Source organism: Herpailurus yagouaroundi, unplaced genomic scaffold, assembly GCF_014898765.1.
Source record: "Herpailurus yagouaroundi ecotype Mexico unplaced genomic scaffold, PumYag 29, whole genome shotgun sequence".
In the NCBI taxonomy this organism is placed as follows: domain Eukaryota; kingdom Metazoa; phylum Chordata; class Mammalia; order Carnivora; family Felidae; genus Herpailurus; species Herpailurus yagouaroundi.
In genome coordinates, this window is record NW_024412377.1 from 12,934,825 (window position 1) to 12,947,425 (window position 12,601).

The following is a 12,601-nucleotide window of genomic DNA, read 5'->3' on the forward strand; positions in this document are numbered from 1 at the left end:
CCCCCCCCCCCCCCCCCCCCCCCCCCCCCCGGGGGGCGCGCCCCCCCAGTCTCAGCCAGGGAGGCCCCCACATTGAAAGTTACCATTTCCTCTTTCGTTTAAGAACCAATTCCTGAGCATCTAGCGTGTTCAGACCTGGTCTGGTTAAGAGTGACGATAAGAAGTACAAGAAGATTTCTGCTCTTCTAGAGATGACCTTCTAATTGCAGAAGACTTACCATAAGCAATTAAGTAAGAAAATGCTATTTCGTGGCAAGTGCTCCTTACGGCACGGTGATACAGTAAAGGCTCTTCTATATTTGGTGGTGAGGAAAAGCCTTTCTGGAGAGGTGACATGTAAGCTGAGGCCTGAACCACAAAGAGTCACAGGTGCAGAATCAGGGGAAGGAGAAGTGGGCTGAATGGGCATGTGACATCACATGGGGACCCAGTCTTGCCTTCAACCAATTTGCAACCGATGTGCTTCTCACACGGATGGTTCTAGGTGGCACGGTCTGGTTGAACAGCAGCACCACTTTACTTTTAAAAAATTCATGATTCTACCGAGCAACGGAAGGCCAGATGGTTTAAAATGCAAAATAAACACTTGAAGCGGGAGCTTTCTGCTCGCCCGTAAATGGGACTTTCTCTTTGTCGTGAAGGGATGTGTTTTATTTTAGAAGTAAGATTTCCTCCTGCTGTGTTTTCAGCTCAACCTCATTTCAGAGGAAGGACTGTGAAACCAGAAGTTCTGAGTCTCTAGCTCCCTCACGTGTATCAGACAGAAATTGGGTTATAAGTCCATTTCCTTCCGTCTCCAGCGTGGTTTTGTTTTTATGATTAGCTGGTATTTGTGTCACAGTGCTTTCTGCTTTGCCTCATTTCAAATGCTTTTGCAAGATCAATTTACATCGTAACTCTGAGCATGGCCTAAAGGAGATGTGGGCTTCGTAACCAGAGGACACAACATCTCTTCAGATTTTCTCTTCGATAGTAAATGTGTTTAATAACACTGTAAAATGTATTATGAAAAAAAGAAAAGTTATAAATGGTTGCTGCTGCCGTATAGAAATGCAGTTGGGTTTTAAAGGAATTTCGATGTTTTATCTAGTGACCTTGCCACATTCATCAACTCTAATAGAAAATCCAACACGATCGGTTGATAAACTAGGTGCTTCATCACGTTAGCTGTAAATAGTGACACTTTTAAATCTCACCCATTCCTCATACGTTTATTCCTCTTTTTGGCTTACTGGCATGGCTAGAACTTTCTCATCGGGGGTGGGGGAGGGGGGCGGCACTTATCTGTCCCCCCTGCGTCAGCTGAGTGGCCTTGCAGGCCGGGGGCTGGAGTCATCTGCAGGCCCAGCATTTGCATGTCTGGCGGTTGCTGTTGGGAAGATGTGCCCCTTTGGCTCCAAAAGCACATGCCCCGTGTCCCAAGAGCCTAGCAGATGCTGTAGTGCCCCGCCCCCTCCCTGTTTGACCTTAGCTTTGGGTGTCATGTGGGAGCCCTCCTGTCACACTCTGTCGGGAGAGGAGAATTAGACCCCACCTTTTCATGGGAGGATCGTCAAAGAATTTGTGGATATGTCTAAAGACAGCACGGTGGGTTCTCCGGCCCAAATTATTTACATTTCTCCCTCACACGTTTCTGGGCACGTGATGCCAATCCCATGACTGGGGCTCAGCTCCACTGGGAATCATTCTCCATGGGTTCTTGGATATACCCTGAGTCATCCTTCTTTTTTTTCCATCAGTGCCACAGACTTCTATGCCTCCCCGTTTCCCCTGTGGGAATGACGGTCTCCATGGCAGTTATGGCTGTCCCACGACTGTCCATAGGGGACAGAAAACTTGCCTCTGTAGCACACAGCTCTTCCAGTCCGTGTTAACCAGCTGCACTTGAGAAACTACACCCAACGAGCCTCGTTCACCCTGGAACTTGACTGACGTGACAAAATCTTGGGTTTGAGGCCCGAACCCTGGATGCCTTAACAAGCAAGGCTTTGATGGGTCTGGAGAGGGAGGGAGTGTATTTTGCATAGAGCTAGTGGCTGGAATAATCTGCAGACGCACCCGCGTGTTGAGGTTGAGAAGACAGACCAGTTGGGGGACAGTCCCTGTGGGGCTTGTCTCTCTGTGGCCTCCTTACATAGGCGTGTTTAGCACAGAATCTTCAGGTTGGTGAGATTTCTTTCATGTCTGCCTTGTCCTCCTCAGGTGTAGGTCGCCCTGGCCTCACAAGCTATACGGTATCTGTTCTACCACATTCAATCAGAAGTGGAGTGACTATGGCTGGCCAATATTCACGGGGATTAGAGTTCACCTTTTTTATGGGAGGGTTTATCAGGAAGTTGCATTTTTTTAAAATTTTTCTAATGTTTATTTTGAGACAGAGTGTGAGTGAGGGAGGGGCCGAGAGACGGAGAGAGGGAACCCCCAGCAGGCTCCGCACGGTCAGCCTGACATGGGGCTGCATCTCATGAATCCATGACCTGAGCCAAAACCAAGAGTTAGATGCTCCACCGACTGAATCATGCAGGTGCCCCAAGAAGTTGCAAGGTGTATTATTTTGTTGTTGTTGTTGTTGTTTTAAGGTTATTTATTTTGAGAGGAGGGTGGGTGGAGAGAGAGGGAGAGAACCCCAAACAGGCTCCACACTGTCAGTGCAGAGCCCAGCGTGGGGCTTTATCCCACAAACCGGGAGATCGTGACCTGAACTGAAACCAAGAGTTGGACACTCATCTAAATGAGCCACCCAGGCGCCCCAAGAAGTTGCAACATTTTTTAAAACTACCACACACGCTAAATTGCAAGGGAGGCTGGGGATTGGATTCTGTAGCTTAGCGTTGACCGCAAGCTACGATTTAGGGGAATTCTATTATAAAAGGTCAAAGAAGAAAAAGGACAAATGGTCAAAGGGCAGATCCCCAGGGGATGGTTCGCAGTCTCCGCCCCACAGCTTTGCAAGAGATTAAAATCAAAGCCAGGTTGTCACAGCCGGAGAGATTATGAGCAGGGCGGAAGGTCATTTCAGGCAAGAGAAGAATCTGTGTGGACGGATACCTGGAAAAAGGACTGAGGGGGTCACGTGTGTCTGTCTACATCAGGGGAAGCTGGTGATAGCACAGTGGTAAACGAGGGGCGTGTCCACGTAAAGAAAAAAAGAAAGGATTTGGATTTTCGGGTAGCTTTGTGAGAGAAGCAATCTTTCAGACAAACTTGGATACGAATGCTCTGTCCCCTGTAGTTTTGTCATTTTTCCGCCAAGTGTGCTTAGATTATAAAAGTGGCAGTAATTCTTCAACCTCGAGTGACTTTGCAGCAACTTCCATCATGATACGGAGGGGCGCCTGGGTGGCTCAGTTGGTTGGGAGTCCAACTTCGGCTCAGGTCATGATCTCGAAGTTCGCGAATTCGAGTCCCGCATCGGGCTCTGTGCTGACAGCTCAGAGCCTGGAGCCTGCTTCGGATTCTGTGTCTCCCTCTCTCTCTGCCCCTCCCCTGCTCATGCTCTGTCTCTATCTCAAAAATAAGTAAAACATTAAAAAAAAAAAAAAAAACGGAGTCTGGTTCCCCACCTCTTGGCTCTGGTCTGGCATTGGGTCTGGCTTTGGCCAGTAGAATGTCGCAGACGTAACAGTGTGCCAGTTTTGAACGTAAGCCCCAAGAGGGTCTGCCTATACCTACTCGCTTTCACAAGACCTTGCCAAATGCCGAGAATCAGCCAAGGCCAGCTGACCGCGACCGAGACAGAGATCACATGGAACAGAGCTCAGCCCTCCCACTGAGGCCCCAGACACATGAGAACGCCGAGGCAGCATCCACAGAGTTGACCCGGATGCAACCGAACTAAGTCATGAATGAGCCCAGCTCCAACTGATGACCTATAGAATCGCGACCTGAATAAATTGTTTCAGCCACTGAATGCTGGAACGACTTGTTGCACAGCAAAGCTGTTAGAGCAAGTTAAAGAACCTGCTTTCTGGATCTCAGGATCCTCAGGGTAAACACGGGTTTGCTAGCACCTCCACAATGGCTACTGGGGGGCTACGATGGGAGGGAGGATGGTATGCGAAGCCTGAAACAGGATGTTCTGAGCAAATGGTACGCTAATGTCATGGATCACATCAGAGAAAGATGGTCCAGGGAAAGACACAATGAGAGTAAAAGGAGGCATTACTTAGAAATCCCCATTCTCATTTCTGTCACCCGGATTTTCCTCGGTCATGTGTTCTACTGGCTTGTGCTCACGTATCACAAATCTGCATTTTTCGGCTCCGCTGTCTTTGAAAACTCCCACCCTCACACTCTCACTTGCTGGGCCCCTTCGACACATTAGCAGGTGGTCCGATTAGAGTCAACTTGTTTCATCTATTCACACCTTTTACCCCCCCAACTTGTCTCCAAGCAATTAAGACAATTTTTCTATTTCCTTTGCAAACCCCACTGAGATTGTGTGTGTGTGTGTGTTTTAACCCAAATAAGAATTTAGTAAATATTTAGTAAATTAAAGTCAGTTATGTTGTGGTTGGTGTTGATCATTGGGGTTACCTTATTTCTAATTAGGAGGCCTGTTACATTTGCTCAATGTCAAGTCACTAAGTAAACTTACAGAGAACAGTTCCCCCAAGAGATCAGAGTTACCAGAATCCCTCATTTTTCTTTCTGGCATGTCTTGAGGGATTGATGAGAATTCTAATTCGGCAACTAGTTCCCACCAGCAATGTCTGGATGCCTAGGGGGAGTCGACCCTGTTTATGTCTCAAGCCACTAATCAACTGTAATCCTGTTCTTACTTGAAAGGGAAAAGAAGTCTCTGGGAAAACTAAAGATAGGAACAAATGATACACTTTGAAAACCTCTTTAATTTTCCCACAGAAACTTTGCCCCAAAGTGCTTAAAGCTTTCTAAGTATCTTTTTACTTGCTTTAGAGGTTTTCTTATGAAGAAGATGCAACTTTCTTATTGAAAAATTGTTGACTGATGTATCCTTTCTGTGGTGTGCAGGACCAAGCTTTCGGAGCCTACCACACATCCCATCCAGCTCCACATTGTGACATCACCTTGGAGCCTGAAACGAGCCATGGTGGGAATGACGGACGCCATGAAAACCGGCCAACACTACAAAGCGGGACTGTTTTCCTCAGGTGGCTAAACATTTGCCAGCACATCCCTGCCTAAGCTCCAGGTACCTGGGAGTTACAGCTTTCCTCTTCTTGAGCACAAACACAAAGCTTCACCAGGAAAACATCAGGCACCTTTCTCCCTGCTGGGCAGACTACTCTTCCGTGGGGGAGCCCATAGAATGGGGACAAAATGAAATCATGACCAAGATCTGTGCTGAGTAGGGAAGAGTGTGGCGTGAGACAAGGCGAGAGGCAGGTGGGACGGAGAACACAGCCCTGGAGTAGAGATTCGTATGTTGGTGAGACAAAGTTATAGGAGAGCTTTTAGGAGAGGGATGCCTTTGGGTACTTTATAAGGATCCCTCCAGATGTCTGGTCTGTCAACAGCATATATAGGGGGGAGGGTTACTTAGAAATCCCCATTCTGCACCTGAGGTGGTAGAACACAGAGGCCAATGAAGATGCTGTCTGGAGCTAGGATAAGGGAGTTAGAGCATGGCTCCTGACCTTTGCCCTAATAGCCGCCCACACCATCTCCTCCCCCACACCTGCGCTTGGGCTGCTTCCAGGGCCTTCCGCCATCCTGCAAGGCCAGCTTAAGACCCAGCACTCCCTCACCTGCAGTCTTCCCTGGCCATCCCGGTCACGCCTCTACCTGCTCTGGACAGGCATGACGCTGCATTTCCTGGGCCATGTGAAGGGAGGACAGTGCCGCTCTCCTGGAGAGGCTTTCGTCCGTATGCTGATGGCTCGAGTAGAAATGAGAGATGATGCTGAGCCAGTCTATGCGGAGGAGGACGTGCAGGGAGAGAAGGGAAGCAGAGGGCTCGTTCAAAATAGCGGACAAGAAATGCTTGAAGCAAGAACCTCAAAACTGGGGGCTCTAGTCCTCGTATAAAACGTGGAAGCAAAATCCTAATTATAACGGACCATTGTGATCCCGTTCTGTGGTTCTGCAAAATGCTACTATTGGGGAAGCCAGGCGAAGGGTATCTGGGTCTCCCTGTATGTGTTAATGCAGCTTCGTCTGCATCTGTACCGCTTCTAATAACACATTAAAACAAAGGAAGCCGCTGACGTGTAAAGGCCTATGTGTAGAGACCTGTGTTCTGGCTTTGGTGCTGCTGCAGTGCCTAAGTTGAGCCACTCTGCCTTCCTTTGCCCAGTTGCTTCATTTACAGCTGGGGAAGAGGCAGCCTTCTGCGATGCGGGAAGTCACAGAGCGAGTCCCGAGTGGTGAGCAGGGCAGAAGGCCCTTCTGCCAATTTCCCTGTGGGCTGGAAATGAAAACACCACCACCCATGGAGTCTAGCCCATCTTCCTTCTCATCTCGAGGCCACAGGCGCTCAGCATCACCTGCCTTCAGGGGACTTCCCAGTCCCTGTGGAGTGGGAAGCCGCTCTGGACGCGAGCAGAGGTGCGATTCAGAGGTAAGAGAAAGGGACATCCGGGGGACTGGTGCCACTCATGCCCCACGTCTGGCCAGGGCAACCAGGTGAGATCCCGGGGTGAGCGCTGGTTCTTTGGGTAGATCAGTGGCCAGACAGGCTGCCTCTGTTTCTGCTCCACAGTGAGCAAGGCTGCAAGCAGGCCGAAGGGTCAGATTTCACCATCCGGCACATTATGGGGCTACGAGACCATTTGATATAAACACACATTTCAAGGCCTTAGACTTCTGGATTTCACTGAATCTTTACTTTCTCTGCCTTCTTGGAGTCCTGCCGCATGTCTAAAAGAGCAGTTAAGAGGTCTACACGTCCACTTAAAGATAATTAAGTTATGAGACGTGCAGCTTAGTGATGCCAAAAGCATGAAAACCAAACCAACAATCAACAGAACTAAAAGGCAACCAACAGAATGGGAGAAGGTATTTGCCAATTATATATCGGATACAAGGTTAATATCTGAGATCTACAAAGAACCTCTCAAACTCAACACCCAAAAAACAAGTAATCCAGTGAGAAATGGGCAAAAGATGTGAACACTTTTCGAAAGACATCCAGATGGCTAACAGACACACGAAGAGATGCCCAACATCACTCATCATCAAGGAGATACAAATCAAAACCACAACGAGAAACCACCTCACACCTGTCAGAATGACTAAAATTAAAAACTCAGGAAACAGCAGATATTGGCAAGGATGCAGAGAGAGAGGGAACCCTTTTGCACTGCTGGTGGAAACTCAAACTGGTACAGCCACTCTGAGGTTTCTCAAAAAATTAGAAATAGAGCTGCCCTATGACCCAGCAATTGCCCATTTGTAGGTATTTATCCAAAGGATACAAAAACGCTGATCCAAAGGGGCACATGCACCCCAATGTTTATAGCGGCACTATCAACAACAAATTACGGAAAGAGCCTAAATATCCATCGATTGACGAACGGATAAGGAAGTGGTGTGTGTGTGTGTGTGTGTGTGTGTATATATATACACACACACACACAATGGAATATTAATTAAAAGGAAATCTTGCTATTTGCAACAACACGGATAGAACTAGAGTGTATTATGCTAAGCAAAATAAGTCAGAGAAATAGGATTCATTCATGAAATTTAAGAAACAGATGAACATGGGGAAGGGAAGGAAAAATAAGATTAAAAACAGGGAGGCAAACCGTAAGAGATTCTTTTTAAAAAAAATTTTTTTTTAACGTTTATTTATTTTTGAGACAGAGGCAGAGCGTGAGCGGGGGAGGGTCAGAGAGAGAGAGGGAGACACAGAATCGGAAGCAGGCTCCAGGCTCCGAGCCATCAGCCCAGAGCTCGACGCGGGGCTCGAACTCACGGACCGCGAGATCGTGACCTGAGCCGAAGTCGGACGCTTAACCGACTGCGCCACCCAGGTGCCCCAAGAGATTCTTAAAATGAGAGAACTGAGGGTTGCTGGAGGGGAGGTAGGTCGGGGATGGGCTAAATGGGTGATGGGCATTAAGGAGGGCGCTTGTTGGGATGAGCACTGGGTGATCTATGTAGGTGATAAATCACTAAATTCTACTCCTAAAACCATTATTATACTATATGTTAGCTAGCTTGGGTTTAAATGAAAAAAAAAAAAAAAAGCAAACCCAAACCCCATAATGTCTTTCGAGTCACCCTGATAAAGAAAACACACTGCGTGATAGCTAATATCTTTTATTGTCAGACTTTCTTTGAGCCAACAGACCATGATTTCGCATAGCTGTCCTGGAGGGATAAGGCAATTTTTTTTCTTTCTTTGTGGGTAGACTTAGTTGGCCTAAGTCTTTACAACTTTTCTATATAAAAATAAAAGTCCGAGACCAGATTATTTTTTTTTTCTGGCCATAAACACTGATTTATTTACAGGCACCTGGTCAGACTATCATTATAAACTTGGGAGAAGACGTATTATATTAAAGCCTTAGCATTTATACTGTCAGGGTCCTTTACAAGACTCGCTCATGCATTACACCCTTCGGGAACGCGGCATCTTGCCGCCATATCCATCGTGGTATTTGGTAATCTACCCGGAGCGATCCAGACTAACCTTCAAAGAAAACTTTTTCTTAACTTAAATTTTTTTAGGAACTAAAGACTCAAAAAATGACTTCATATTGTTCTAAAAACAGCACTGGAGCCAGCTGTTGAAGAGTGGTTTATAAATACAATTATTTGTATAGGCTGCATATCTGTTTATAATACAGCAGATGCAGAGTGCAGACTTTTGCTACATGTAAAACAGAACGGAGTCAAAAATGTGGTTTTCGAAATACAGCAAAGACAGGAAAACCCAGGATTCTGGTGTGTTAATAAAACCACCTCATAAAGTAACAACTGAAGACTAGAACTCTGAACTATTAAAATATACAGACTGTTTACACCATTGCACATCCTTTTTCCCTTTGCTTTTAATGCTCATGAGACAGTGATTAAAGTGATGAGTTTATGAACACATGGGCGCACAGGCAGGCACACAGACTTAAAAGATGAAACAAAAAAAAGTTAATATACGTCCATGAGGAAGGCTGCCAGCAGCACTCCAACTAAAATATCCTGTCCCCTTGTGCTCCCTCTGTCCCCCCTCCCGACCCCCTCACCTTCCCTCCAAGTAGGGAAATCAGGCTGGGAGGTTAGTGCAGAATTGATAGATGAACACCCCCCACCAAGCTTTGTAAGTCTCCCCCCAACAGGGGCTGGGGGGGCATTTCCCTTCAGTAGCACAGTTAAGGTCAGTTAGTGTTGGTTCCACACGTTAAGGCACTTCTGGCTGCTTTGGTGGCAGCGTGGGGGCTTTTTTCCTCTCTGTCTTAAGGCATGTGTCATCTAAGAGTAGTAAAGCTTTCGAAACTGGGCGGACTGTTAAGGTTGACAGCTTAATACAGGATCGCGGACGTCGACGGGGCGAAAGGACCCTGGGAGACGCCTCCCTCCGATGAGGGGCTTCCAGAAGCGGGGGCAGCTCTGCCCTAGCCGGCCGAGGCCAGAGGGTGGCCCATCCGGACGCTGAAGACACGCGGACTCCCTCCCGCCTTCACCTGGAGCTGCCCTGGCTGCTCACGGAGCGCGACGCGCTGTAGCGTTTCTTCACGATCATGCTGATGTAGGCTTTCATGAGCTTGGCCACATCGACCACCTGCCCAGGGGAAGCAGAAGGGGCACACGGTCAGAGTCTCGGCTGGGATGATAGGCCCCCCTGTCCCCCAGGTTTGGAGGAGGCTGAGAGCTCAGCTGCTTTAACCTGTTCCTGGGCAGTGAGAAGGGAAGTCGTGGCTTCTCCGAATACGGTGTGCACCACCTGGTGGTTCTTCCACACAAAAATGACAATTCTGCGTGGTGTACAATTGTCAGATTTCACACGTTAGGGGGAAAAAAACAAACCCGCCCGAGGACACTAAAGTCTGTGGGTATCGTTAGGGCTGGGATCACTATCCGCACTTAATACGATGGTACATGAGGGGCCCCTGGGTGGCTCGGGTGGTTAAGCGTCCGACTCTTGGTTTCGACTCAGGCCATGATCTCGTGGTTCATGAGTTCGAGCCTCACGTCAGGCTCTGCACTGACAGTGTAGAGCCTGCTTGGGAGTGTCTCTCTCTCTCTCTCTCTCTCTCTCTCTCTCTCTCCTCTCTGTCTGCCCCTCCCCCTGCTCATCCTTGCTCTTTCTCAAAATGTTAAAAAAAAAAAAAAAAAAAAAAAGGCTGGTAAAGGCCTGAGCCCACAATCCCACAATCCCAGCTGGTGAACACTGTATCGCAGTCAACCCGTCATGCTGCGGCTGCAGAACAGAAAGAGGCTCAACGGGCCTGCGGACAAGTCACAGGTGCCGGCTGCGACCTCGTATTGGCTCCTTCCCGTGATGCAGTCACCGCCACCCCCTGGGGCCCGACCCTTCTCAGGCTGGCCTGCATCCCTCTTCAGGCATCCTGACCTCCTTCCATTTCCCTCCTTCCCCCTCCCTTTTAATCCCGCCCAATCCCACCCACGGCAGTTGGTAAAACCACGGTCATTGCATCAGGCACAATCAGACGCCCACAGTGGCTCCCTCTCCTTTCCTGGCGTTGACCAAACCTGGCAGCCGGGCGCCTTGGACCCTCCAGTCGGGGGCCCCGCCTCTTCCGTCTCACTGCAGGCCTCCCGTCGGCCTAGTCTGCCTCCTGCACCGCAGCCCTGGTGTCACTGCCACCTCCCAGCGCCCTGGGCGCCCTCCTGGCCTCGGGTCCGTCACTCCGCACCAGCGTCCAAACCAGAAGCCAGTCACTCATGTCTGTTTCCCACCTTTGCTCGCTAGGAGCCCCCTAAGCAGAGCCCTTCATAAAGGCTTCTGGATTTATCATGATGCTGATGACTGCATTTTAAGCTTCAGAGCAGATGGCACGCACATTTAAAGGCTCTTTCTTGCGATCCTGTGAGCCAGAATTAGCTCCGGCCAGGGTGGTCGTGCCCCTCACTCCCTCCAGCTGGCATTCACTGCCATTATCATCAGCTGATTGGCACGAGGCTCTATTGCCAAACTATATATATTCTGGACATCTACATCATTCCCTTCCCCTTTCCTCTAGGGGTAAGACCCCACCGATAAAACAAAACCAAATTTCTCTGCTGCAAACATAGAAGAAACTGGAGATTCGATTTTGGCCCCCGAGGAACCTGAAGCTGGGGAGGGACCGCCACGCTGTAATTTCATATATTTTACAGCAAAACAAAATTACCCAAAGGCCCCAGGAAACGGGGTGTCATTTTTCTGTGTTGTCAAGGCCACAAACGATTTCCTTGGTTCGCCTCTTACCTCACTGGTTTCGAAGAGCAGCTCCCTCTCGTCAACCACGATCTTGTACGTGTTTGCCAGAGGCGCCCCAAACGAGAGGATGTGCTCGTACTGGAAGGCCTCTAACGGTCTTCCCTCCCCACGCTTGTAGACAGAAACAGCGTCCGCGCTGACGCCCAACCAGAGGTCCTGGGGGAAGCCGCCTTCCTTGCACTGCGGGCAAGAGTCAGATCACAAAGCAATTAGGAGCAGGAGAGAGGGAGCCAAGCCCCGTATGCAGAACACCAGATGCACCCAAGGCGTGTTCACGCCTGGGAGAACCGAATGAGGAGATACGGCATCTCCTTGGCTGTCTTGGTTGATTTCTGACCGGTTGACCCATCCTGTGCATTGGGAAAACTTAATCGGTGAATGCCAACATCGTGCTTCGACTCCACCCATGGAGACCATCACTCTCCACCTCACCGGATTAGCTCTCGGAGGTGGCCCGAGCTCCCCAGCAAACCACCAGCTTGAGCCCGTCTCCTGTATCTAGCTCTTCCTCCGACCCTTTTTCGGATAATTATTCTCCAAATACAAAATCGAAGATCAGGGGAAAAATTCTCCAAAACACTCTGTGCCTAGCAGTCCAGGCTCCTTTTGAAAAATAGGGTTCTTGACGAGAGGCAGCAGTGACCTCCTGTGAGCACAGCGGTAACAGGAATATCACTGGCTTCGTAACAGGCTTCCCTGCATGGATTGGTGTTGGAAAACAAGAGCCCTGATGTAGGGATGAGAACACAGGGCGGATGGGAACCAATACAAATGGGAGGGATGGGGGGGGGAGGAGTGCTGGGTGGCTCAGACAGTTAAGCATATGACTTCGGCTCAGGTCATGCTCTCATGGTCTGTGAGTTCAAGCCCTGCATCAGGCTCTGTGCTGACAGCGTGGAGCCTGGAGCCTGCTTCGGATTCTGTGTCTCCCTCTCTCTGCCCCTGCCCCGCTCGTGCTGTGTCTCTCTCTCTCTCTCTCTCAAAAATAAAAATAAAAAATTAAACGAAAAACAAATGGGGGGGATATACATTAGTGACACCAAGAAGAGGTGTCGTACAAAGCATCTGATTTACACCTAAAAACAAACCTAACTGAACCAACCAAACCCAAGATAGAATCCAGTGAAAAGCCATGAAGGTATCTTGGAAAAGATAATCAATATTTACATCTTTATAAAGCCTCATTTAAAAGTCATCAGATACCAAACATGCAGAAAGAAAAATAAAAGCTCA

At 48.7% G+C, this 12,601-nt stretch overlaps 1 protein-coding gene and 1 long non-coding RNA gene across 8 annotated transcripts in view; one reads left to right on the plus strand and one right to left on the minus strand.

The window, feature by feature from the left end:
• Window positions 1–12,601, plus strand: part of LOC121042921 (uncharacterized) — a 58,148-nt gene that overhangs the window by 18,358 nt on the left and 27,189 nt on the right. For all 3 annotated transcript variants that reach the window (XR_005796536.1, XR_005796537.1, XR_005796538.1), the window contains exons 3-4: window positions 4,993–5,173; window positions 6,293–6,541. This is a non-coding gene — a long non-coding RNA (uncharacterized LOC121042921). The remainder of the gene's footprint in view (window positions 1–4,992; window positions 5,174–6,292; window positions 6,542–12,601) is intronic.
• Window positions 8,232–12,601, minus strand: part of MYO10 (myosin X) — a 232,429-nt gene continuing 228,059 nt past the window's right edge. For all 5 annotated transcript variants that reach the window (XM_040494312.1, XM_040494321.1, XM_040494301.1 and 2 more), the window contains 2 exons: window positions 11,357–11,548; window positions 8,232–9,706 (listed from right to left, as the gene is read on the minus strand). In XM_040494312.1, coding sequence (XP_040350246.1) covers window positions 9,605–9,706; window positions 11,357–11,548 — 294 coding nt within the window. In that variant the 3' untranslated portion in view covers window positions 8,232–9,604. The remainder of the gene's footprint in view (window positions 9,707–11,356; window positions 11,549–12,601) is intronic.